General features: G+C 38.2%; 3 protein-coding genes across 6 annotated transcripts in view; all 3 read right to left on the reverse strand.

Annotated features, from left to right (window-relative positions):
- The window catches only part of LOC136667955 (uncharacterized), a 48,533-nt gene extending 40,125 nt beyond the window's left edge, over window positions 1-8,408 (reverse strand). For all 4 annotated transcript variants that reach the window (XR_010795451.1, XM_066645145.1, XM_066645144.1 and 1 more), the window contains exons 1-4: window positions 8,347-8,408; window positions 5,276-5,419; window positions 4,283-4,562; window positions 265-364 (exon numbers count right to left, since the gene is read on the reverse strand). Coding sequence is in view for 3 of the 4 variants with exons in the window: in XM_066645145.1 (XP_066501242.1) it covers window positions 265-364; window positions 4,283-4,562; window positions 5,276-5,392 (497 nt within the window). In the remaining variant the exon portion in view is untranslated. The remainder of the gene's footprint in view (window positions 1-264; window positions 365-4,282; window positions 4,563-5,275; window positions 5,420-8,346) is intronic.
- A 2,582-nt stretch (window positions 8,409-10,990) lies between these two features.
- Window positions 10,991-18,378, reverse strand: fam53c (family with sequence similarity 53 member C). Its single transcript, XM_066646765.1, has 5 exons — window positions 17,998-18,378; window positions 16,391-16,564; window positions 15,299-15,359; window positions 13,983-14,827; window positions 10,991-12,778 (listed from the first exon to the last, which is right to left on the reverse strand). Exons 3-5 carry the CDS (start codon window positions 15,303-15,305, stop codon window positions 12,503-12,505), a joined length of 1,128 nt encoding a protein of 375 aa, XP_066502862.1. The 5' UTR covers window positions 15,306-15,359; window positions 16,391-16,564; window positions 17,998-18,378; the 3' UTR covers window positions 10,991-12,502.
- A 4,129-nt stretch (window positions 18,379-22,507) lies between these two features.
- On the reverse strand, window positions 22,508-26,370 carry slbp2 (stem-loop binding protein 2). The gene is made up of 8 exons (XM_066646537.1): window positions 26,216-26,370; window positions 25,997-26,128; window positions 24,853-24,921; window positions 24,676-24,759; window positions 24,419-24,565; window positions 24,136-24,303; window positions 23,420-23,564; window positions 22,508-23,346 (listed from the first exon to the last, which is right to left on the reverse strand). Exons 1-8 carry the CDS (start codon window positions 26,260-26,262, stop codon window positions 23,176-23,178), a joined length of 963 nt encoding a protein of 320 aa, XP_066502634.1. The 5' UTR covers window positions 26,263-26,370; the 3' UTR covers window positions 22,508-23,175.
- Between the last annotated feature and the right edge of the window lie 250 nt (window positions 26,371-26,620).

A 26,620-nucleotide genomic window follows, 5' to 3' on the forward strand; every position in this document is an offset into this window, starting at 1 on the left:
GAATCTAGGCATCAGAATATAGCATCTGCACAATACCTTCTGCTTCTATAGTTTTGCTATTCTGTGTGCAAGCCAGATATCATATTTACAAATAGTTTAGAAATCTTCTTGTGTAACGTTCATTAAAATTGTTCCACAGGCTTCAACAATAGCACCAGCTTGTGAGCAGCTAAATAATGTAATATAAGTACTACTCAATTTATGGCTCTATTTTTTATATCAAGTATGTTGCTTTTGGAGTATCTGTTTCTGAAGCAGACTTACCAGATACATGCAGAGACTTGGACACAAATGACCATAATTGAGAAAGATTTCAATAGCTCCACATGAATTTTGTTGGTATCAGGCTCATTACTGAAGGAGGCTATGAATAACCAAATATTTAAAAAATTATGATTCCACACATAATTAAGAAATTAACATGAAAAATCTAGGTCTGGCCACATGACTCAAATCTAATATTCGATTTTGCAAAATATTTTTATTAAGGATTTATGAGAACAAGTAATATTATAGAAGATTATTTGCATATAATTGGTTATGTAAATTTACAATTTGATTTCTAAAGCTTTCTTTAACCTTCATATATTCATGTCCAAACCTATTCAATACAGTGTTCAAATGGAGCAACTCTATATACATTTCTTACAGACCAAGTTTTCTAGGTGAAACAATAGTATCACATGTATCTATGTCCAAACTTTGAGTTCTGACTTTTTATGTAAATGTTTATTTTATGATGAAGTATGAAATATCTTAAAGGCGATGTTCACAATTTTCATCTGAATTTTTTTTATTAAATTCTGAGGATATTTCCTCACAATCTGACAGCTCTCCAGTCTTTTTGCATGCTAGAAACCTGTCTAAAGTGTTTACCAAACTCCAGTGAATGATTGGGTGGGTAATACTTAATTAGTTTTGGATTATTTAAGATGGAAAAGTCTTCAAATTCAGGATGGCATTACCAAAAGTGCTACTAAATAACTTGAGTTACAAATTAAATTCTGTGGTAATTTAAACAGTACAGTAACTACAAACAACAGTGACTTTTTTCCCCCTCAAACATACTGTTTCACCTTAAAAGATGCAGAGCATATAAACAAACCAAAGAGAACTGCATTTATCCACTATCATGGACATCTACTTAAATTTACTTAAGGCCCATACCAAAAATTTTGCTTTCACTCAGATTTGTTGTGTCTATTCCTGCTACTCCTACAAGTTAAATCTCAGTCAGATATTCCTCCAGGCAATTCTTCTCCTGCCTACTCTACACTGGGTCCTAACACAGAAGGGACATCCTTAAAATCTGACTCTACCAATAAAAACTAAATGTTAGTTTTCCTAGGCATACTACACTATCATCCACACTCCACCTCAACATCTCCATCAAGCCTAAGAGTGAAGAGTAAGATTACTGTCCAAAATAAACGTGTGCATGCTCATATACTTTCATACATAAATATTTAATTTGTACACAAATGTCTGTTTTGTGTGTCTTTTGTACGAATACGACTTATAATGCGATTATAAAGACGACTTACGACTTGAATTATTAGGGGTACGAAGGTATTTTTCTGTGGTTGAATTATAATGCCAGATAATAGAAAGATTCCCATGTTCATTATCTATAATTAAAACTCTATGAGCAGGCAAACCATATTTAATTTTATGAAATTTAATTTAAAGATGATTTTATAAATTATCCATTTAAAAAAAATGCAACCACCCCCACCCCATGTTAAATTATAATGTTAAAACACATTATACATACAAGTCTTTAATTTCACACAAACTGATAATAGATGTATGTCCACAGAGAACCTAAGAGTTTGGGACTTTTGTTTTAACTGCAGAGAGCTGCTAAACAAACGGTGATCGCTCAGACCGACTAATGAGGTGTAAAGGATGCTTTAAGCCCTCCCACACTTCCTAATCAAAATAATGAACTGTATATAAAAAAACACGGCGTGTATTCTCGTTCCTGTCTTTGTGTGTTCAAACTGAAAATGAATAAATGAGCTGGATTTTTTCGTTTCTCCCATTCTCCAGTCAGTCCAAGAACCAAACTAATAAAACTTACAGGGACCCCACAAGTTCAAAAAATAGACACAGCAGACCATGCATGCCCACTATATCAAATCAATTGGGCTTCTGCTCAATGCATCTTGACTGTGAGTCCAGTGACGTATTTTTGACAGTGTTTTCTCACTTTCCGATTCGTGTTCGTAATCTAGAAGTCATACCTGTAATAATTCAAGTCGTATGCGTAAGTCTTTATAATCGTATTTTTCTGAAGTCGTATTCGTACAAAAAAACACAAAACAGACTTTTGTGTACAAATTAAATATTCATTCATTCATTCATTCATTATCTGTAACCGCTTATCCAGTTCAGGGTCGCAGTGGGTCCAGAGCCTACCTGGAATCATTGGGCACAAGGTGAGAATACACCCTGGAGGGGGCGCCAGTCCAGTCACAGGGCAACACAGACACACACACACACTCACCCCTACGGACAATTTTGAGTCACCAATCCACCTACCAACATGTGTTTTGGACTGTGGGAGGAAACCGGAGCACCCGGAGGAAACCCACACGGACACGGGGAGAACACACCAACTCCTCACAGACAGTCACCCGGAGTGGGAATCGAACCCACAACCTCCAGATCCCTGGAGCTGTGTGACTGCGACACCACCGTGCCGCCCAAATTAAATATTTATGTATGAAAATATATGAGCATGCACACATTATTTTTGACAGTAATTTTACTGCATATAAGAGAGGTTGGTATCATTGAAATCTAGAGTTCTTTTAGGAATCCAGTTTCTGTACGGAAGAAGTCTTCCTCAAACTTCTCAGATTTTATCTCTTCTGTCTTAAGCTCAGTTCTGGGTGTTGTCCATATGTGCAAAATGGAGTTAGGACATAACTTTAGAATTAGCTAACAACTAAGACAGCAACTCCTTTTTATACTCATTCTATGTACAAATAATCCTCCTGCCTCTTCAGTTTCACATTCCACTAGGGCTGTCAAAATCATGAAATTTTAACTGACGATTATTTGTCATACAAGTAACTGCGATTAACGATTTAATAGTCTGTTTTTTTGTTTTTGTTTTTACACCCCCAGTATTTTAATAGGCCTGTATGCTTAATGATAGCATAATAATGTACACACACTATTATGGTAAAGAACGTCAGTTTATTGAACGGTTTATTCATAAATAAATTTAAAGATATTTGCCCCTTGTCCTGTTTTTAATTAAAATTGTATGTCTGAAAACGATATTTGCAAATTCTGATGCGAACTGCGGTGGTGGACTGCAGATGATTTCTCAGGTTTGTTTTATTGGCACTTTTTACAGCCACCGTTTAATAGCAAATAGCCACTTACTTACAGCTGCTCAAATAAAACACATACTCTGATAGTGTATCAAAAAAAAAATGCTGCAGACAGAAGTATAAGTTGGAGATATGCACAGCCTAAATCTCCATAATCATTTGTCTCACCATTTGTTTAGAAATACACGTAATTGATATTCTGTTTGTTGGGATTGAAATTAAATATAATACGATCATGGTCAGCACAAATCATCACGGTTAGCTTAAATAACCCCCACCCTCATCTGCTCATTTCAAGCTGAGTTTTGGGTGCGGTCCATGCACACAAATTATACAATATAGTTGAAATGTAACAATACACATATTTACAGTTTTAGTAGCACTTTTATTCTTGAGGTTTTTTTTACATTTTAAGCAGCATATGTTAAAAATGTCTTCATATTACAGAGCTCTCATGAGTACCAATACAACCTTCCATCTAACTAAGTGCCAAAAATGGCTTTCACTAATATTTATAGACAAGGTTCTTTTTATAATTCATTGCTTTTCTGCACAACATATTTTTTTTTAACACATAAAAAACATTATGGATCATAGATGACAACTGCATTAGGTGTACAAATGTGTTTTAAAGTGTAGCAAGTTTTGAAACTTAAAGAAGTGTGTTAATTTGTGGTCCATAAATGAAAATGCTCTACAAAAGCATGTGAATCGATTTGTTCTGTTCTCTGGGATAATATTAGGTATTAGTTTAGGGTGCTCAAAAGTGTGTCAGTTGTCGTTTAGACGATTTAAACATGATTATTTCAAAGTTAGCATTTGGGAACATAGAGTAAAAACACATATATATATTTAATAAAGCTATGTTATACAAAAATGCCTGAAAACATGTATACACTTAATACATTTGTTAGGACAAATAGAGGTCAACTTACATATTATGGTGAAAAGTCGCAGTACTCTCAGACATCTGTTGACATGCATGAAATGTAGCTCGGGGAAAGCATATCTTAATACTTCCAGTGGAAGAACAGATAAGAGATCGATTACAAACCAGGTTCTGAGATAGGTCAGTTGAACTTGCTGAGCATCTGTAATAACCACTCCATGACTCTCATAGCCAATGTAAAAGCGTGAGATTATGTTGAACAGAAAGATGACATCAAGACAGTGTCTTATAACTTTTACTGTAGACACAGTAGAGTTGAAAAACAGCTGAAATAGAAAAGTTAAATTAAAACATAACATTAGCAACAACATGAAAAATCCCTGTTACACACCTGCATAATAATCACACATTCTACTTTAAGCTAATTAAAAGCTTTCAAGAATTTATTGTCAGCTTTTGTCATTGTTTGGGTTTCAGTGTCAGACAGTACTGATTATTAGTTTCCATTTTAACCAGTCATTCATATTTTGCTGTATCACTATAATCTACCTTGGTCTTCCATCTCAAATTACTTTTGTAATGCCCAAGTAGCCTTAAGAGGCTGGCCAGAAACTACTTTTTGAAGTTTTAAATTCTCATTGGTATTTCAAATGAGTACTTAATAACATGTTCTCGAAATCACCCTTAAAATGGTATTTGAATTATTAAAGTCTGTCTAATGAGACACACATTTCATGTTTAAATAGTTCACAGCCTAACAATATACATTATATATCCGACAGGCACCCACTTAAGGGTGTGTTCCTGCCTTGTACCAAGTGATTCCAGGTAGGTTCCAAACCCACCGCGATCCTGAACTGGATAAAGGGTTACAATTTATGAATAAATTAATTATTTTAGATATCAAATACGTCTACATATAACAACAAAAAATAGAGTTCATAAATACTAAATAGAAAAATGAAAACAGATGTAAATATGAATACTCAAATAATTATTCAGGCCAGCCCAAAACAATAATTAAAATAACTTTTCTTACCTCGAACAGTGACACAGTGACTGATACCAGAGAAAATAAAGCGATTATCAAATTCCAAATGAATACAACTTTTTCCTTTGGGGAAATAACCTTCACCCTACGCTGTAGAGAGAACATCCTTAGAATCCTTTACGGCGTATTTATCTAAAAGAAACAACAACACTAGTAGGCAATTTGGCAACTAAATAATGTATTGAGACCACATTTTTACATTTTAGTTCATTTTCATTATAAGCATTTTATTTTATTTTTTTTTAATTCTTAATTTCCTTTGTTTATATATTGACTATATTTTGTATAGCAAGTCTTACAAAATTGTTTCAGAATGTACTCTAAATATTAACTTTTAATTAGTATGCTTGGATCTATGAATATGTGTTTGTTGAATGGCCAGGAAAATCTGATTTGTTTCATTCTACAAACATAAAAACAGACACATACAGAGAGAGAGAAAGAGAGAGAGAGAGAGAGAGAGAGAGAGAGAAAGAAACTGCTAGGAGAGAGACTGCTCTGTTTTTAAAATGAGACAATGGGGAGAGGTGCTGTAAGTACAGTAAATAAATCATCCAACATCTGAAAAATATACAGCATGAGGTGTATTAAAAACTGGCAGAATAATTCAAAAACCTGGACCATATCAGGATTATGTACCCAAAATATGTATGTGGACATGAATGCACCCAAACCTGTCAAGAGAAGCCTTCATCACAAGAAAAACTCTGAGGTTTTGCAATATCTCAAGACATCACTTCAAAATGCCACCAGAGGGACATGCTTATGAAAGTAGGTCTAGCCAATATGATACATCATGAATGTGAAAGAAAGGTACTGATCAATAAGTTAAAGATGTGTCTGCTAATCACATAAAAAGTTGGAAACAAACCAACACATTTAAATTCAGAAAATAATTAAGTAACAATTACAGAAGATTTCTGACAAATAATGGTAACTAAGCTATGCTTTCTGCATTTGATTGCAATTACATCACATCCTAAATGGTACGTAGACTCACTGAAGACCAGACCTTTGTTTTGACTGGATGTTTTGAAAAAGCTGAAAAGACAAAAGGACTTGATAAAAAAAACAGGAGACTCTATCTAATCAGAGCAACAACTATGAGACTTACACAGTAGTGCTACACGCCATCTACCTCTCTAAGACACATGCAAGCGTATTCAGCAGGCATGAAAACACTGACATGCTTGTTCTGCTTTTGTTGTGTTCAAGTTGCAGCTTATTTGATTTATCTTTGTCTTCAAGCACAAAGCCTGAGCTTGCCAAGGGATGTTTGTGCCAATCAGGACAGTATACAAACAGCTGGAGAAAAGAAATTCTTCTGCCTGTGCTTTCCTACATGCCATGCCTTGACAGGTTATGACATAAAGAGGAAGGTGTTTTTTTTTCACTGCTGTCACAATGTTGAGAAGTATTTTGTTAGAGCTCACCAGCTTAAGTCACTTTGGTCTGAATGGAAAACCTGGAAGACTCATGATATCAGCCAGTAGATTCTAATCCTGAGTGGCCAGAAAAAGGCAAACTGTTTACCACTTCATATGAGTTGCAATATGTACTGGTATTACATCTCAGATTTGTCTTCTTTTCAGCTATTCCTGACACATGTACGCATTATGTACTGCCAACAATATCATTAGTGCCAATGCTTTGGATTTGTGTAGGGATGGGCTGGAGGTTGACAGAAGGAAGATGAAGCCAGTGATGTAAAAGAGCTTAGCAGCACCTCAGAAACTATTAGACCTGATTCACCTGTACTGCAGTGTATTCAGAGGAAGTATACAGAACAGTGTACTCAGAGAAAGGAGTGACCCATTGAACCAGTTTAATTTGAAATTAAACCAAAGTTACATCCTACAAAAAAGATGCATCTGCTACGATAATTGACAAAAGCAATGCATCTCAAAGAAGAACATCATAAACCTAAATAGATATGGCTTTTTGTAATAAGTCAGTAAGGTTTTCTCTTGTGTCATATTTACACTCATTATATATTTATTTCACTGTGCAGTGCTGGTGGTGCTAGGCATCTGTTAGGGGCAGATGGTACCAGAGGAGTAAATGAATAGTCAGACAACTTGCTTTAAGAGAAGACTGCAGTTTCTAGTACTTGTTGGGATTGTTGCCCTTTTTTATTATTAAAAGGCACAAGCACAGATTTTCCTGCTTTTTTATTCTTTTCAATTTCCACCTATATCTAATGTTTTGTGTGTGTGTGTGTGTTTTATACACAGTCATATATAGTAGTGAAATATTTCACTGTTTGCAACAACTGCCTATATACATTCAGTCCAAAGTTGATGTTCTGATCATCATTGCCAGAGAAACGTGAAAAAGGAAACGATGCCCCGACTGTACATTCCAAAAATGTCCCCATTTTCAATTTTGGGGAGAATACAACCACCATTAAAAGAGAGTACATTCACAATAAAATTGTTTTTATTCAACAATCCACTACTTTTTAATCTATGAATTCGTTAGTGTTATAAAATCCCTGCTTCCACTAATCAATCAATATTGCCATCTGCCGGCGACACATTGCCATCGCAGATTTAAAGTGGAGCCACAGATTGGGGACCAAAAAAAAGTCTAAAAGTGAGAAAAAGCATCAGTGGAAATTTAAACATGCAACCGTGAAATATTAATTGTCCGTGAGGGACAAATTAAACCTTATAAAACGTTAGGGCCTAACTTAGGGACAAAAGGTAATAATTATCAATATATGATAATACAGCTAACCTTAGTGTTTATATGTTACTGGAAATAGATTAATAAAATTATTTATCGACAATATTTAGAATGTTTTGCAATGTTTTAGCTGTAGTGTAAGGGTCAAACAAGCGTAATAAAATGAAACGTTTAACGTTAAAGCGAGCAAATAATATTTGGTACGCGCAGAGAGCTTAAAGAACTAAAGGTAGGATAAACGACTGAACTTAATCCGACTTCGTTAAATAACGTTAATTTACCAACACTTAAGCAGCCAGCTAACATTTATTTTATATTCCGAAACGACGAAATTCTTGCTAAAATCTGTTGAAGACAGAGAACTAACTTACCATTATGAACATCTTCTGTCTCGATACCGATACCGTTTTTATAAATGTCCGTTAAGAGTCGTTCATTCAAACAATGCAAACCGGTTAACGGCTCAGAACTCAAGAGACAACACCACAAAGCAACAGTCGGCCTTCATTCAAATTCACACTAGTGTAGTACACTTTTCAGTATGGAAGAATGATGTTTTGGACACAGCCTCTGGATATTATAATTATTATATATTATATATATATTAAGATATTATAATATATATTATATTATATTATATTTTTTAATTAAGAGTTATATTTTGCTAAACTGTTTTTCTGAAATACTTTTTTTATATTCAAACAAAAATGCTAAAATATTACTTCTGCCAACAAATAAAATAATAAAGTTTTTGTTACATTGTAAATAGTTGTTTTAAATGAGTTTAAATTGTTTTTAACACTATATGATAATTATGTTTATGAGTGTTTTAAATTAATTTTACAGGAAACTGGTTTATTTCCATGTATATTCTGTAAAAAGTGTGTCCACAGCACTATCAGTCAAGTTTGAATCCACCTCTCAATGTAGGATCAAACTCATCCTGCTATTCATTCATTGTCTGTAACCACTTATCCAGTTCAGGTTTAATTTAGCCTGATACCTTTTGAAAAAACAGCCCCTTCTGGTGATTCCATCATTGTAGTCAGGGTCTTTAAGATCTAAATCAATGCCCCGAAATATATGTTAGCACAGTGCATAACAGTAACATTGGTACTATCCATCCATCCATTATCTGTAACCGCTTATTTTAGGGTCGCGGGGGCCAGAGCCTACCTGGAATCATCAGGCGCAAGGCAGGAATACACCCTGGAGGGGATGCCAGTCCTTCACAGGGCAACACAGACACACACACATTCACACCTTTGAGTTTCACACACTTTCGAGTCGCCAATCCACCTGCAACATGTGTTTTTGGACTGTGGGAGGAAACCCACGCAGACACGGGGAGAACACACCAACTCCTCACAGACAGTCACCCGGAGCGGGAATCGAACCCACAACCTCCAGGTCCCTGGAGCTGTGTGACTGCGACACTACCTGCTGCGCCACCGTGCCGCCCCACATTGGTACTAGTAATACACTATTAGTACTCATAGTAGTCTAGTCATATTGGTCAGAAATAACAAAGAATGAATGTTGTTATCAATAAATTACAAAAAACAAACAAAAAAATTATTTATTTCAGTAATTCAATTAAAAAGTGGGGGAGGCACGGTGGCGCAGCAGGTTGTGTCGCAGTCACACAGCTCCAGGGACTTGGTGTGAATGAATATGCGAGAGTGTGTGTTGCCCTGTGAAGGACTGGTGCCCCCTCCAGGGTGTATTCACGCCTTGTGCCCAATGATTCCAGGTAGGCTCTGGACCCCCCGCGACCCTAAATTGGATAAGCGGTTACAGATAATGGATGGATGGATGACAATAAAGCTGACTTTGATTATTGGTACTTTTGTCAGTGTGGACAGGTACCATTTCCTGCTGGAAAATGAAATCCGCATCTCCATAAGGCTTGTCAGCAGAGGGAAGCATGAAGTGCTCTAAAATTCCCTGGTAGACGGCTGCGCTGACTTTGGACTTGATATAACAGTGGACCAACACCAGCAGGTGACATGGCTCCCCAAACCATCACTGATTGTGGAAACTTCACACTAGACTCAAGCAGCATGGATTGTGTGCCTCTCCACTCTTCCTCCAGACTCTGGGACCTTGATTTCCAAATGAAATGCAAAATTTACCATATCCATTAACATGCTTGGATACAGCAGGAGGGTTTCAATGACTGGTGTCTGAACATCTACTGAACCAGAATAAGGGGCCATTTTAAAGGCTTAGGAAACCTTTGCAGGTGAGTTGTGTAAATTATTCAAATTTTCTGAGATAATGACTTTTGGGTTTTCATTAGCTATAAGCCATAATCATTAACAATAAAAGAAATAAACACTTGAAATAGATAACTATTTTTGTAATGCACCTATATATGAGTTTCCCTTTTAAATTGAATTACTGAAATAAATTAACTTTTTAATGATATACTAATTTATTGAGATGCACCTGTATTATACCTCTGAATATGACCTCGTTTGGTAAAATGTAACATTTATTTCCCCAGCATTAACAATTTTTATATAACAAATTCATAGAGCCCATGTAATGACAAGGTAGAGAAGAAGAATGCTTAAAGAAACACTAGGCAAGATTTGGTATTTTTTGCTCCTGGGCTCCCCTACATCTGCACAATGTAATACACATTTACAGCACTGTCCTGCAATTAATTAGGCTGCGGGAAGGAAACTGTTTCCTACCCTACTCCGAAAGTTATATAGCAGTTTCTGCAGTGCTGAACCCAAAGTAGCAATGACAGAGGCTTTATTCTCCCTGTTACAGGTCAGTGGAGCAACACAAATTTGAAGCTGCTATTTTAAGGTAAAAATACTAGCTAGTTTTTCTTTAAAACATTCTCTCCCTCAGTTAAATGATTCCAGAGTAATGCCTTTTTACCATTCATCCAGCTGAAAACAATAATTTCAAGGGAATGAATGAGTAAATTGAAGGGACACTTTAGTTAAATCGAGAAAATGATTTATTGAACTGAGAAATGGTGTTAGACATTACACTAGTTGCCACACACACACCTCAAAGTTTTAGGGGCTCTGTAGGAAACTAACCAAGAAGCTTGTAGAAGTAATAAAACAAAATCTCACTACAAAAATTAATAGACGGTTTTCCAATAATAAATATAACAGTAGATATATTCTACTCTAGTCCATATAATTCAACAAGTTGCAGTATAGTTTGGCAAACATCAGAGACCCCTACCATATTTCACACATCAAAAACATGGGCTGGTAAATAACTTGATTAAAAATATGAATGTACGCTTTTATCCAGTGGTTCCAAGACCTTTAATTAGTGGTGTTGAGAAAAGGTGGTTTAATATGGAACTATGCACAAATGGCTGGGCGATGACATGTATAAACAGATCTACTGAAGTAATCCACTGAAAGATATGCTGCTTTGTGGTAAAGTTTCATACGATAAATCTTTTTCAGTTCACTTTCAACACAGTGACAGTGTACTGTGGGTATAATCTAATCTGTGGATAAAAGAATCCATTTACATGGTTTTGGAAAATACTTGATGTTTTTCCTTCTTTGTAAAATAATTTCAAATAAATTTTATTTATGCACCGAGTCTGAACTGTCAACCTTATTACACATACAACAAAAAAAGACAGAAAAAACACCTCCTTCCACTCTTCATACTACCATCTTTATACTCAATATGTTTTTAAACAAATACTTACTGTACAATACAATGTATTCAGTATTACAATGTGCCTTCAGAATACAGTGGTTGTGTTCATTCGGTTTCTGTCTCAAATACAGTGCATTAACGGAGGTTCAATCAATTTATTCAGTTTTAGAGGAATGCATTGTACAGGTTAAAAGATTTTTTTTAAAAAAAGCAGAAAAGTAATAATAAGGAGGACAACAGATACACAATTATTATCCTTCAAGAGTCTTTCAGTAAAGAAAAAGGCATCTTAAGGCTTATATGCTGAATTAGATGGACATTTCTCAGGAAGTAGAGAGGTCCAAAGAGTAAATTACAGCTCTTATGTTGACCTTTTTTCCCCCAAATAAAACAAAACACTGGTATTTATAACTATCATCCACAAAAGACTATTCTTACTAACAAAACATGTTTAGAGAAAAAGACATGAAAAAGAAAGACAGCAAGAAGCCAAAGACCAGTTTCCCTCAAGTTCTATCTGCCAGTGATTTTTTTTTTTTGTGAACAGCTACCAAATCCCCAGCTGGTGGCCCCAGCTTACTAATATTCACATCCTTAAGAGTTTATTAGCAACTGATTGTGGAATGTAATATGATATTGGGTCAGCATCCATGGCCAACTGCATTACCTGTTATCACTGATAGTAGTCGTCATGTCTTCATTAATGCATCAATGAGATTTTTTTTTATTTATTTATTATTATTTTTACACCTGCACGCCTCATGAGAGAGCAGCAGTGTTCCTGAGAGGCCTGCCAGAGTAGGGTAGCAGGTGGTGAACAGAGGTGTTGAACGCTGGCAATGCAGGGGAGAATAGCATCCTTTAGACAACTGTTTAATTCTCCTCAATGAGAGTAATGTCTAATTCAGTACAATCCCTCTCAAAAACACTTTGTTGTCCCCCATCACGTGCAGAGTCTGCCTCCTCTCTTTCCTCCTCCTCCTCCTCATCACTTTCACTCAGTGGTCCAATACTCGTCCTTCCTAAGCCTTCAGCAGGTGAACAAGACCCTCTGAAGTCTCCAAAAAAAGGCTCAAGGCCCATGCAGACATCCCCTCCACAGGCAAGTCTACCACGCTCCAAACAACTTAGGGGATCTGTGCTTCGGGTCTGAAAATGAAGATAAAAATGTAAATGATTAATTACAAAATTGGACAAACTACAAAAAAAAAATTACCCAAGATTTGTTGGTTGAAACATAATACATATTTTGAACCAATTGTGTCAATGATATATTTTCTGATAGATAACTGCCCCAGTGGTTATTTAGTACATTTTCTATACAGTATGCCATTCTACTTCAAAAAGTATGTTTCATATGGTCTTAAAGCAGAGGTTGAAAACAGGTCAGTGTTCAGCACAATTTGCTAATTCCAGTACTGAAACAATTGATTCAATTAATGTGCTGAATGCCAGATATAGTGAGTTTGCTTGCACCAGAAAAATCACCATAGTGTGCAGGATACTGGCACTCCGCCACCTGAGTTTGAGAAGCTTATGACAGGTTACAATGTTGTGCTGCTGTTGCTTCACACAAAAGCACTGTTTTAGTGCTACATAATCAATCCCCAGAGTCTTCAAACAATATATTGCAGAACGATGCATCTTCTCAGTGTATCACAGTTAAAAACAGACTTGGGTGTCTGTTGTGAGAAAGACTGGTATTTTTTAAGTCTGCTGGGAGTTGACTCATAACTTAGCTCACTGGGTACACAAGAGCAGAAAAATCACAAAATGATCAGAACATGTGGTCCGTGACTGTGTCTGAAAAGCCCGTCTATATGGCTTTATTTTACACACTGCTTTGTTAACGACACTTAAACATGCATAACAGCCCAATTAAGTTCTTAGTCTATAAGACAGGACTGAATGAAAACGTTGAACCAAGAGGTGTATAAAATATTATCCCTTTTCTTTTGTTTACATGCATCCAGTCTCATTGTCTCAGTTAAATATCTATATTCCATTTTTCCTGCCCTTACTTTAATGTCCAATATCCTTTTAACTTTTTGTGGCTTTTGTTTTGATGTCAAATACCGACAACCAATAAAAACACAAAATGGTGCAAAAGATCTACGTGCATCCAAATGCAAACTTAAAAGTCCGGCTGACTTCTGACTTATTTAACTAGGTTCAATGTCGGACTGCATGAACTGGGATGTTTTATTTACATTATCGTAACTTCATTAGATTATTGGTCTTAGACCAAATATAAAGGACTGATGTGCACATAAGCAATATTCTTGTGTACTACTGAGGTTTCATAAACTTTCCTACAAAGTAGAAAACTAAAATTTAAAAAAGTTACCATTACCTGTGTCATTTTTGCAAAGTCCAGCACAGGCCGTGCACATGGTCGGTCTGGGTCCCTGCGGCGTTTGAGTCCAGGTTTGAGCAGGAGCAGGTCACATGGCTGAGAGTGACAACGTGGAAGTTGAGGAGGAAGAGCACGACGCACAGAAGATGGAGTGCTGCAGGCGGATGAGGGTGAAGCGGGCACAGCTGGAGGATGGGACGTAGGCTGAGGGGGCACCTGGGGCGGCGGAAGGAAGTGTGCAGCGGCTTCACGAATGAGCACAGGTGAGAGCGAGAACCGCCGCTGTGGAGGATGAGGAGGGTGAAGAGGAGACGGAGATGATGAACATGAGGAGGGCGAAGGGAAAAAACAGCAACACGCTCCGCCTCCAGCGGTGTCACTTGGATCCCAGGGGAAATTCCATGGCAGTGGGGAATCTGGGGAAAGGGCCAAACTGAAGAATGTGGGACTGGAGGAAGAATGCAATGAGGAATTGAGAGAGGAACTGGGGGCACGCAGCGGACATGGCCCCCCCGCGCCCCCTCCACTGTGGCATCGACGGTTCACTGGTGTCCAGACCTTGGAGGCACTCGGCCGCCAGGTGTACCGGCAGCGTGAAAGGTCCTCCGGTACAGACAGCGAACGACAGTGGCGTTTGGGGGGTGGCGGGGGGGGAGGGGGAGGCCCGGGAAAAGACAGGTCCGTCACAGAGGTGCTTGGAGCAAGTGGACGATTCAGGGTGTCCCCCTCCGGCAGGTGGGCAGCAGGAGGACCCAGAGCCACAGGGCCGGGGGGGAAGCTGGAGCTCAGCACGCTCTGCAGGCCAGATTTTGAGGAAGGGCAGAGTTGCCAATAACTGCTCTCTATGGAACATGAAATAAAACCACAATATTTCAAACACCACAAACAACAGTTTACAAATCTGAATCTTTAATTATGGATTTTTAGAAATTGAAACTTCTAATTTTAAATATATGAGGTCTCATTCACTGTAATATTTTTCTAAACCAGCCATGAGCAAACTATTACAGCACTTCTGGGTCAAATAGATAAATCACATGCCCACATAAGAACATCAACACTTATGTATGGCCAGCCTCTGTCATCCCCACTGAGTTTAATGATGATCTGAACCCAACAAATTCTGTTAACTTAGAGTTAAACTAAGAGTTAAAAGACAAAGCCTGCAAGGCAAAAAATACAACAAATACAGTCTGTGATGACAGCCATAGTTAATCTTGCCACGGTGTGGTATTTAAATATGAATCACATTGTAACAAGCACAATTTTTAATAAATGATAAAAATAAATAAATCACTGAACTGCCTACTCACCAGGCATCAATCCATCTGTGGGCCAGCAAGTTTCATCAAGGCTATGAGGGTCATGCAGAAGCTGAAAGAAAAATATAACAAATAAAAATGTAAACAATATTGGGATGGAAGTGGGCAAGCTAATAATAACTGATCATCAGAAGTCAAAAGACGGTCATTTTCCATTCAAAGCATCTGTGATTTGAAGCAAAGTTTGTGGAGCAGACCCTAAACATGAATATGAGGTAAATAGCTTCCGTCGTTGTTTGATTCCTATCCAACAATGTGTTAGCAAGTGAGTTAAGCCCAGGTAGGCCCAAAATGATTCATACTTATGCAAAAATTTTAAATTGTACCTTTAATTTTTATTTAGCAAAGTTACGTTTTTTTTTTTTTCAACTGGAAACAGCATTATTATTGAGGACAACACAATCCCCAATGTAAAGCTTCGCTGGTGGTTTTCATAGAGGGCCAGGCAACATTGTCAAATGTAAAGAGAATCATAAGATTCTAGAGGAAAACATCAGGCAGTCTGAAGAAAGCTTGGGCAGGACTAGAGCTACCAATAAAACAATGATCGTAAACTTAAAGTCAAACAGGTCAAGAAATGGTTAACAAAGAATAATATCAATATTGTGGGATAGCCTAGCCAGAATTCAGTCCTGTGGAGGGAACAAATGATCAGAGTGATGACAAGAAGTCTTCCATCCCCAAAGATGTGGAGACTGTCGTAAAAGTGAATAAAATATTTTAGTAGATTTTTTTTAAAAATCATCCAAATTATTATGCATTGGCATATTTACTACTACATATTGTCATTTGGAATTTGTTTATATAATTTCCAGAAAAACATACCGATCAAAACAAAATCTCTATAATTTAATATTTGGCATGGGTGAAAATCATTTCCAGCTTAACAGTGAGTGAGTAAAAACTCTCTTTGACACAGCAGATTTGGTGCCTTTTTGACCAAGGACAGCCCCCAGTAAAATCTAGCAGTGCTTTAAACCTTTGCTCAAAATCTTTTCTACAGCACACAACATGCAAAATATTTAGCACAGAATGAGCTACTTTTATTTTACAGTATATTGCGGCCATGAAAATAATATTTACCAAGCTGACATCCAGTGGTTGTGGTTAATGTTAAGACAATGGATTCGCTTAACATTTTGCATAATCATGGCTTGTTAAAGGTGGCGGTCCGAAGTGAAGCCGTTGATCATCTGAATAAACCACAGGCAGCACAGGCTCCCCAACCAGACGGGTTTCAGCTGACATGACCATCACCTATGAACACATTGCACATAATTACAGGTGTTCTGGGACATACTGGAAAAAACAGAAAACCAAACACAAATCTCCTTGTTAATAGCTATAGTACATAATAGAGCTAGGTGGTATGGTGCTGAAAAAGCATCACATTTAAGAGAAATCTGGCGCTAGAGTACTGGGGCAGGTACACTTTTACAATTTTACATAAAGCAGCCTCAACAGATTGCAGCCTATAAGGCAAGCTAATGAAACGGAAATGACGATGGGAAAGGTAAAACCAGGCTGAAGCTCAAATTAATTAACACTCCCTATACACTTCAAATGCCATCATAATTTTGCCCCCAATTCCGATTAGTGCTTTATAGATACAGAGCAGGCATTCAATCACTGAATGAATAAACATTTCTTTCGGTTAAACATATTTGCGATTTTCTGCGAAGAAGTCGTTATTTCGTGACCTTCGAAGTGCACTATGTAGGGAGTAGGGAGCCATTTGAGATAAAACCCTAGTCAAATGGCATTCTGCCTGACATTCATCTTGGATGACATGTATGAACAGTCTTCTCAGAAAAACAACACCTCTGAACATTAAAAAGGCCCACAACCTCTTTACCTAAATGGTTTAACATTATTAAAAATTCAAAAAGACTTAAAACTGTCCATTGCATACCATTATGCTTCCACGAACGAACCCATGCTTTGGTACTTTGGTGCTTTTATTTAGCTAGACATAGAAAACAACACGGCATACCCCCATGTCCCTGTTTTAAATGCCAAAATGAACAACATTCGAAGGCACCATCATTACAAACCACTAAATCCGTCAATCTTTCTGCTCAATAACACATTGATAATACATTAGGCAATAACATGTTAAATATATTAATAATGGTTTGATATCGTGCCGATGGTTGTCCCTATACGGTCTAATGTACCGTTATAGATACAGATAAATGCTGCGCTAATAACGTTAAGCTAAAGGGAGACAACCAAAACATCCATTCACACACTAGTTTAACACGACTGGCTTCATCAACACAGCAACCCCAGACAGCAAAGCAGCAACGAGGCTGAAACTGGCGTCTTGTTGGAATGATCTGGTCCACCTTAAATGGTGCAGCAATTTCATTCGGGCGCCCCGCGCTCGCCTAGGGCTCCAGAATGAACCTGCTGCACCATTTAAGGTGGAACGGATAACTCGAATGAGATGCTGGCGATTACTTCAGGCCCATTAAAATCAGGGCATACAACGATGCAGTCGCGCGATAATACAAGAAACGAATGGTTGAATGCAAAATAACATCAACGTTATTAGCTGCATGTATAATCTGCATAATGAAATCTGATCTGATCAGATCTGAAAGGTACCTGGTGCGTGCAAATGTAATTGATTTAAGCCCCTATAAACATGTACAGTGTACTGGGGCCGTTGAATGATTTGGACTCACCTCCCCGACAACCGAGACCATGGCAGCCTCCTCGGGCCTGCGGAGCCGCGCTAAGCGGCCACAGCTAACATCGGTCCACCATTACCATCAAACGATTCACAAATAGCTAGCGCGCTAAGCGACTCGCAGACCCATGGCGTAATGCTAGCTTTTGTCAATCACTGTTCCCTTCACCCCGTAGCGTTACATACAAACATACCGCTAAAATAACCTTTCGATCAAATCAACACACACGACTGAAGAACGCTCCGAGGGGTGCTATAACACACAAGCGCCACTGATTGGTTTATATTTCACCACATAACCGCCGTCTCCCACAAGGAAAATAATAAAAACGCCCGTTGAAATTCAGTGGTTTCATCTGCAGAGCCTCAGCGCCCCCGCCCCCGCTGAACCGCACCATAAAGTCCCCCACACCAACGCCCCCTATCGCTCTTCAACAACACAGCAACACGCAGCAGTTGAAAATCGGATCATTTGACTCGGCTCAAAAATGAAAATTCGACTCGTATCCATACCAAACATCTTTTTATTTAGTAGTTTTCCTCCAGTTAGCCGAGGTAGCGATAATGTCATTAGTCATTTTACTTTCAATAAAACATCAAATTTCCTAAAATGTAAACGACAGGAATGAAATACTAATGTAAGCAAACATCAAAAAGAGACAGAGAGAAAAAAAGAAGTAATTAAAAGAAGAAGGGAAGATCTAAGCTAGTACTATTTTCTCTCTAATAGAGGGATGGTGAAAGTCAATCTCTATTTTTGTTGATATATTTCTTTAGCACCGTCCAGGAAAATACAGATAATTGGTCAATTCAGTGTATTATCAGTTCATCCAAATCTCATCTCTCCTAGTCTTGAATCTATTCATTCATTCATTGTCCGCTAAAGCTTATTCAATTCAGGCGCTCACAGTCGGTTTGGAGCCCAAGAAGAGAACACTCCCTGGAGGGGGTGGCGGTGCATCGCAGGGTGAAACACACTCACATGTTCACTCACACCTATGGACAGTTTAGAGTAGGCAGTCCACGTACCAACATGCGGACATTCTAGACAAAGGAATGTAATCAAAGCACCCAGAGGAAACCCACATGGACAGGGGGAGAACACATCAAACTCCTTACAGTCACCCAGAGCAGGGCTCGAACCCACAAACCAGGACCCTGGAGCTGTGTGATAGCACATTACTTGTTGCTGCAACTGTATTCAGATCATGCCAATTAATTTGAGACACATTAGCCCCCTCCAGGGTGTGTTCCTACATTGCACCCAATGATTCTGGGTAGGCTCCAGACCCACTGGGACCCTGAACCAGATAAGCTGTTACAGACAATGAATGAATTAATGAAGACACATTAAATGTGCCAATCAATATTTTAATAAAAAAAAACACTTTATTATGAAATTCTGAAAATATTTCCTCACCATTTGCTAGCTCTCCAGTCTGTTGCATGCTCAAAACCAGTCTAATGTGTTTATGAAGCACAGGTGTCAGTAAATGGGTTTAAAAAAAAAAGAAAAAAAAAAACTTGGTCCAATATGCCAGTATTTCTCTCTCTTTCTCTGCACATGACAGTAAAACTTTAGGAGTTTTTAGACAATGGAGAAAACTCCAAATGTTCAAAAAAAGCACAAACTGATTTATCATGTTTCGGATTACTTAAGTTGGAATTTCTTCAAATTCAGGAGACAGCCAACTGCACTGAGTAGCTCAAGAGTACCGTTATCCATGTGGAAATATTTCCTAGTTTCTATAAAAACATTTGAAAAACAGAATTTTCAGCTGGAGGTTTCAGTTTGATGAATCACTAAAAAAGCACGGTTTACTAGTTTGCTTACAGAAGGTGATGGAGGTTAATCAGTCCAGCAGAGTCCATCCACTAATGGGTTCCTTAAATCATGTCTGTGTGGCAATCCCTGCAAATAGACAAAAGTTCAATATATCAACAGACTACATATAAATGTAGACAGTCAAGACAAGACAAGAGACAGTCAGACGCAAGTGTGGATCACAATAGATCAGTAAAGTGTTCAAAGGTGCAGTAGTTCACATACTACATGTTCAACACTACACAAGGAAATAACAAATCCAGTGAGAAATTTGCAGGAAAAGAAAGAATGGAGACATTGCAAAGATACACTTTAAAATGAACATTCACACTCATATTATGAAAGAAAAGTACAAGACACTTAACAGCAAAGAACTAAATTGAACTCAATCATAAGCTCATAACCTTACCTTAAGCATAACAGCCCAACTTATGAGCTTAAGATATTTAACTGTATTTAAGTTTAATATAACCTAACAACACTACAACTAATATAAATAATAATGACGATAATGATTGCAGATTTGTGGTGTATGATGATATAGCCCTCTGTTGTGCCTGCTTGTTTCTGAGAGATCAGTATCTTGGCTGCTTGGGTTGTGGCTCTTGACTAATGACTCCATATTAAGAGACGTTCACTGTAGCTCTCTGTGACAATGACCCATCCGTCAGGCAGCATTTCTTTTTTGAGTCTGGGAAAATGCAGAGTCTTCCATTGATTCTGAGCTCCAGGCTGTAGGGATGAGGATGTCCTGACCATAGAGTCCACAACAGAGTGGAAGATTCTCTGTTCGTCCTCTCTGGTGTTTTAATGGACCAGCAGAGGGAGGGAGCTGATCTGAGACTAATGTAGGAGCAGGGGCTGGGAGAAGAGGAGAGTTACAGCTAAATGTAGTCTGCCATATGATAAAAATATCACACACCAAACCTAAAGACATTTTACATGGTACAGGTGCTGGTCATAAAATTAGAATATCAGGAAAATGTTTATTAATTTCAGTAATTCCATTCAAAAAGTGAAACTCATGTATCATACTCATTCATTACACACAGACTGATATTTCAAGTGTTTATTTCTTTTAATTTGATGATTACTGACAACTAATGAAAACCCCAAATTCAGTATCTCAGAAAATTTGAATATTACTAGAATACTAAATATAATTTTACTTAGTACGAATACAAAAAAAAAGGATTTTTAGAAATGCTGGCCAACTGAAAAGTATGAACATGTACAGCACTCAATACTTAGTCGAGGCTCCTTTTGCCTGAATTACTGCAGCAATGGGGCGTGGCATGGAGTCGATCAGTCTGTGGCACTCCTCAGGTGTTATGAGAGCCCAGGTTGCTCTGATAGTGGCCTTCAGCTCTTCTGCATTGTTGGGTCTGGTGTATTGCATCTTCCTCTTCACAATACCCCATAGATTTTCTATGGGGTTAAGGTCAGGAGAGTCTGCTGGCCAATTAAGAACAGGGATACCATGGTCCTTAAAACAGGCACTGGTAGCTTTGGCACTGTGTGAAAGTGCCATGTCCTGTTGGAAAATGAAACCTGCATTTCCATAAAGTTGGTCAGCAGCAGGAAGCATGAAGTACTCTAGAACTTCCTGGTAGATGGCTGCGTTGAACTAGGGACCTCAGAAAACACAGTGGACCAACACCAGCAGATGACATTGCACCCCAAACCATCACTGACTGTGGAAACTTCACACTGGACCTCAAGCAACGTGGATTATGTCTTTCCAAAGGAAATGCAAAATTTACTTTCATCAGAGAACATAACTTTGGACCACTCAGCAGCAGTCCAGTCCTTCTTGTCTTTAGCCCAGGCGAGACGCTTCTGACGGTGTCTCTTGTTCAAGAGTGGCTTGACACAAGAAATGAGACAGCTGAAACCCATGTCTTACGTCTGTGCGTGGTGGTTCTTGAAGCACTGTATCACCCCACATTTTTGAATGGGTTGTTTCACAATCCTCGCCAGGGTATGGTTATCCCTATTGCTTAAGTTAATTAGCTGATTAGAGTGTAGCACCAGGTGTCTTCAATATTGAACCTGTTCACAATATTCTAATTTTCAGAATTTGTTTATGAGTTGTCATTTGTAATCATCCAATTAAAAGAAATAAAAACTTGAAATATATCAGTCTGTGCATAATGAATGAGTATAATATACAAATTTCACGTTTTCAATGGAATTACTGAAAACTTATGATATTCTAATTTTATGACCAGCACCTGTACAATATGTACTCCAAATGGCTGTACAACTATAGGCTCCCCTACTCGCCTGTGGTTGGGAGTGGAGAAATGATAATGTCATTTTCTTATAGTCTTGTGTTTGGTGGTGGTTAGGGTTAGGATTGGTGATCATTTCTAGAATCACAGTAACCAATCTGCTTGGGTTGATGGAATATTTGGCTCAGAGTCCCAACAAACACCAAGTGATTTTCCACTGCAAACCAAACATGTGAACTGGACATGGAAAGGATTTTGTCGCAGACACTAAGCCCTTAAAAAGATACCACCCTCTGGACTATTAACTCTACTGCAGTCCATGAGACTACAAGACTTTCATACAAACCTGTGCTTTGGGGGTGGGGTGGAAGGGGGGAAAAAAAAAAAAAGCGCAGCTTGATTTTTTTTATTATATATTTATTTTTTTAAATTAGTTTTAATGACAGGGCCTATTTATTATTGAGAGGTGTAATGTAGCATAGTCCGAGGCAACATTTAACAAAAGATGCAACACTGAAAAGCTGTCAGCCTATGAGACAAATAAGCCTAACAGTCAGAGTACACATTTTTTGGTTACCAGCCTCTCCAAGCTCCGGACATTAACTGATTACAATTTAAAGGCTGATATTCAATACATCTTTATTGGTTTTGCTTTCCACTACTTAAAGTTGTACAAAAATAATAATAATTCAAAAAATAAGCATTACATATTTTTCTGACAATTGCAGTCTGACCAAAGTGTGAAGAGGAAGAGGAGTTCTACAAAACAAAGTGCTTTCAGGAGGGTCTACCCTCCCCCAAGATATTTTCATTGTGGATATATGAAAGAAGCTACGCTAGTGTGGAATCTAGTGAATAATCAAAATAGAACTAACAAAAAAGTGAAAATAGTGAAAAAGTGCATGCATACAGTGGGATTTAAAGAGCTTTTATCAAGTGATTTGAAATCATTTTAAAGTTGGTATGTTTTGATGCAAAACTACCACTAATGTTCTGTGCATTCAACTTTAAGATCCAAATTCATGGAATGATCATATCTTGAAAGACACCTCGCCTTTGTCATTATTTAATCCAGGAATACATGCGACACACGCTCTGAAGAAATCCTGGCACATCAGTAAAATCGCCAAAGTGGCTGTTCATTCTCTGAGGAAGCTTCATTGCACGTGTGGTCAGTCTCCAATAGAAACCTCAGCCATCCTAGGACATTCTCCTCAGCAGTTAGGTGACTATTGAAGGAATAGCCCAAACCAGAAGTTTGGCTTTGGTGGCTTGATACAGCAACCTATGAGCAAGAACATGCCTTAGGACAACATTCACAATACGTTAACCTCCCCACCCTGAGCCATAGCACTTACCTGAGGAGTAAGAGGCTTCCAGAATCCACTGGATGAGCCCTCAGTAGGCTGAGAATGCACATGGGTAATGGAGTCTTCCAACTGATTGTCATTTACTTCTTTGCATTCATCTGACTCAGTCTTCATTTTTTCAAGCAACCCCTGCCTGAGGTCATTTACATGTAACATCTCTTACCACAAATTAAAACACCATTATCAAAAATCATGGTCTATTAGTGACCCAGACAAACAGTGATTTGCTGTGAATCATTGTTTTAACGGAATACAGAATGGGCTCCGTTTTGTAGACATTGGGAACCAGATGTCTACAAATCACCTGAATCAGTAGGTTGTCTATAATTAGCAATTTCATATAAGACAGTCATTCACATCAAGTGACAGGCAGGTGCACACTAGAATTCCATTACAAATAAATAAAGTTAGTTATTCCAGCATTTAGCAAAATGCATTTTTGTAGCAATAATGATTGGGGGTGGGAAGACTGCTCTAGAAACCTACACCCATTCACTTAGGAAGAGTGGATTATTTGTACTGTTGGCTTATAAAGAATTGGAACATTCATAAAATTGCTCCATGCCAGATTTGTCAGTTCTTAGCCAATGGAAAACCTGGAAAATCTCCAGTGTAACTGAGGTTATTAAGGGAACAAGTGTGGTTCTCCTTGGCATAACAAAAAAAAATTTACATTTTTAAAGTTAATAAATAAGCCTACGTACAATTGATTGACCGGGTCATGGCTTTCCATGTTCTCTTGTGAAGCTGAAGGTGGGTCCCAAGCATGAAGAGCTCGCCGCCAAAGCCGGACCTGCATGTCCCAAGACCTCCGGCTATATTTGCGGTATTTGTTGGGAGTAGATGGATGGAACCCAGGGATGCGAAGGCACCTTGACGTTTAACATAAGATAAACCTAATAATCAGTAATTCGGCAAAGGCCTTAAGTCTAGTGTTCAAACATGCACAAAACGCAGACTCTTTAGTCTATTATCTTATTTCCTTACTTTGGCACTTGTTTCATATAGTTCTGGTAGCCACAAGTGTTCTTTCCATACTGAATCTGCTTCTGTCTGCGCTTCAAAACTGACTCATTTGTCTCAAAATGTGATGGGTCCATGTTTTGTGAACACCACCGAAGCCTTGATGGTGACCTAAGAAAATGCATCCCTTGCAGTTATCAAGTCACATTGTGCATATGAGTATATAGTTATACTTTCAAAATGCTGATCACATAAAACTGCACACTCAATGCACTTCTGACCTCTTGACCTCATCCATATCCTCTGTCCCAACAGCCACATTAGCTGTAGATATCTTGAGGATACACCTCTCCAGAATAGAGGATCTAAAACAACAAGAGTCAGCCACATTAGGGCAGCAAATATGCTCAAGTATTAGCAATACAGAAAGTGCATAATTGCAGAGCTGAAGACGATACCTGCGAGGCTTGTGAGTGCTAGAGGTATTCCTTTCTTCACTTATACATGGTGACTGGGGTGTTCTAGAGCTACAGAAATGCACAAAAATCAGGGAGACATCAAATTAGTTGTTCTGCGAATTGGAGAGTGATACAGCAGTGTACTTGTGTATTTATTTTAAAACGTTGGAGCTACTTAAAGTGTTATCAAAACTATGTTGAATTTGATCAGTTTCACAGCAAACAGGACTACCAATCACTTTTTAAATGAGTCAGTTTCCTTTTAGAAAAGGAAAATTCAGTTATTGCCAAATCTACCTCAGGACTCCTAGAAAGGGAGAACATTTGGGATGATTGAGGCAGCAAATACAACAGGCAAAGTGAGTCCCCACATCAGAAACTGCCTTCAAGCAAGGTTAGCAACTCTGAGGAATTGCTGTTTGTTTTAGTTCAGCAGAAATAGAGCAACATTTATCTTTTTACATGCTTATAAAATTCAGGTTTCTCCAGTCCAAATGCCTCCAAATACTGTTTCTCATAGTTCAGCAAGCAACACGTGTCAAGAGTGATTCACTTTGTTTTCCCCCATTACAGAAACAGGGATGTGTACAAACAGAACTTTCCAGTGTGCAAACTGACCAGAGGGCTAGCAAATCTGTGGTAAGGAAACTATCCTTTATTAAAAGTCTTTTATAGTAAAATCATGAATGTCACCATTAACAACTGTCCAGCTTAAAAACCCCTTAGAGGAGAAGGGTAACAGATGTCTGCATATGCCTGGTATGGCCCATCTATCCACCCAGAATGAGCAAAGTCAGTTGCGTTTTCTTGAATGTGCCTCCATAGTTAGATAAAGTCATAGAATTTTACGTGATTCCTTAAGTTCATTTTCCTAAATGTACCCTACAAACATACTCTTAAAATTCAGAGATCATATAAAGTGTTCCCTGCAGACAACGAATCAAGTCATTTTCACATATAAATGTCTACTAGATAATTTTGTTCAGAGATCCATAAATATGAAAAATCATGGATGGTTACCATGATTTAAAAATAAGTAAGTAGAGTAATATTGCTACTATACCACACACGAATCTCTTAAAAGTCCACATGCCAGTGTTACTTGCACCCAACAGCTTTAATCTTTTTTTTTTTCCTGTCTTACCTAACCAGGCTGTCGAACACGGAGCTGCAGCCGGGGAGAAGCCAAGGCTCCGGGCTGCCCGGCTGAAGAGCTCTAACCCTCATGTCCTGCGGGAGGTCTGGAAAACTGGGCCACGAGGGCATAGACAGGCCCCTAAAAGATAAGTTCAAAACAGATAAAGTTTAGAATAACACTCCAATGGACTCACTCCCAACAACAACACTAATTTCTTTCTTTAACCTTGGTTCCAAAGGGCTTCGAAGCGCAGTTTCAATACGTGTTGTCATACTGACTTTGCCATAGTTCGCCACATAATTTGAAAGAGCTTTAAATCAACCACAGGTGCGGCGAAGGCGGAGCTACACAATTGCAGCGGCAAATGGCGTCAATTGTAATTCTCAAATGGCTCACTGGTCCCTGTTCTGTGCACTTTGTAGACATGACATAATCCGAGGCTAAACGGTCTTGTTCAGTCACGTGTGACTTTTGCCCGAAACGAGTAATATCCCGTCAACGTGATATTTGTTGGGGTATTGTCACTGTGATCGGTTCAGTGAAAACAGTAAAGAACATTTTTATACTCTGGCAGCAGTGACAGCACTAAAACACTACAAACATGAGCAACGTGATAGGATTCCACACAAT

The sequence above is a fragment of the Hoplias malabaricus genome, chromosome 15, assembly GCF_029633855.1.
Source record: "Hoplias malabaricus isolate fHopMal1 chromosome 15, fHopMal1.hap1, whole genome shotgun sequence".
NCBI lineage: Eukaryota > Metazoa > Chordata > Actinopteri > Characiformes > Erythrinidae > Hoplias > Hoplias malabaricus.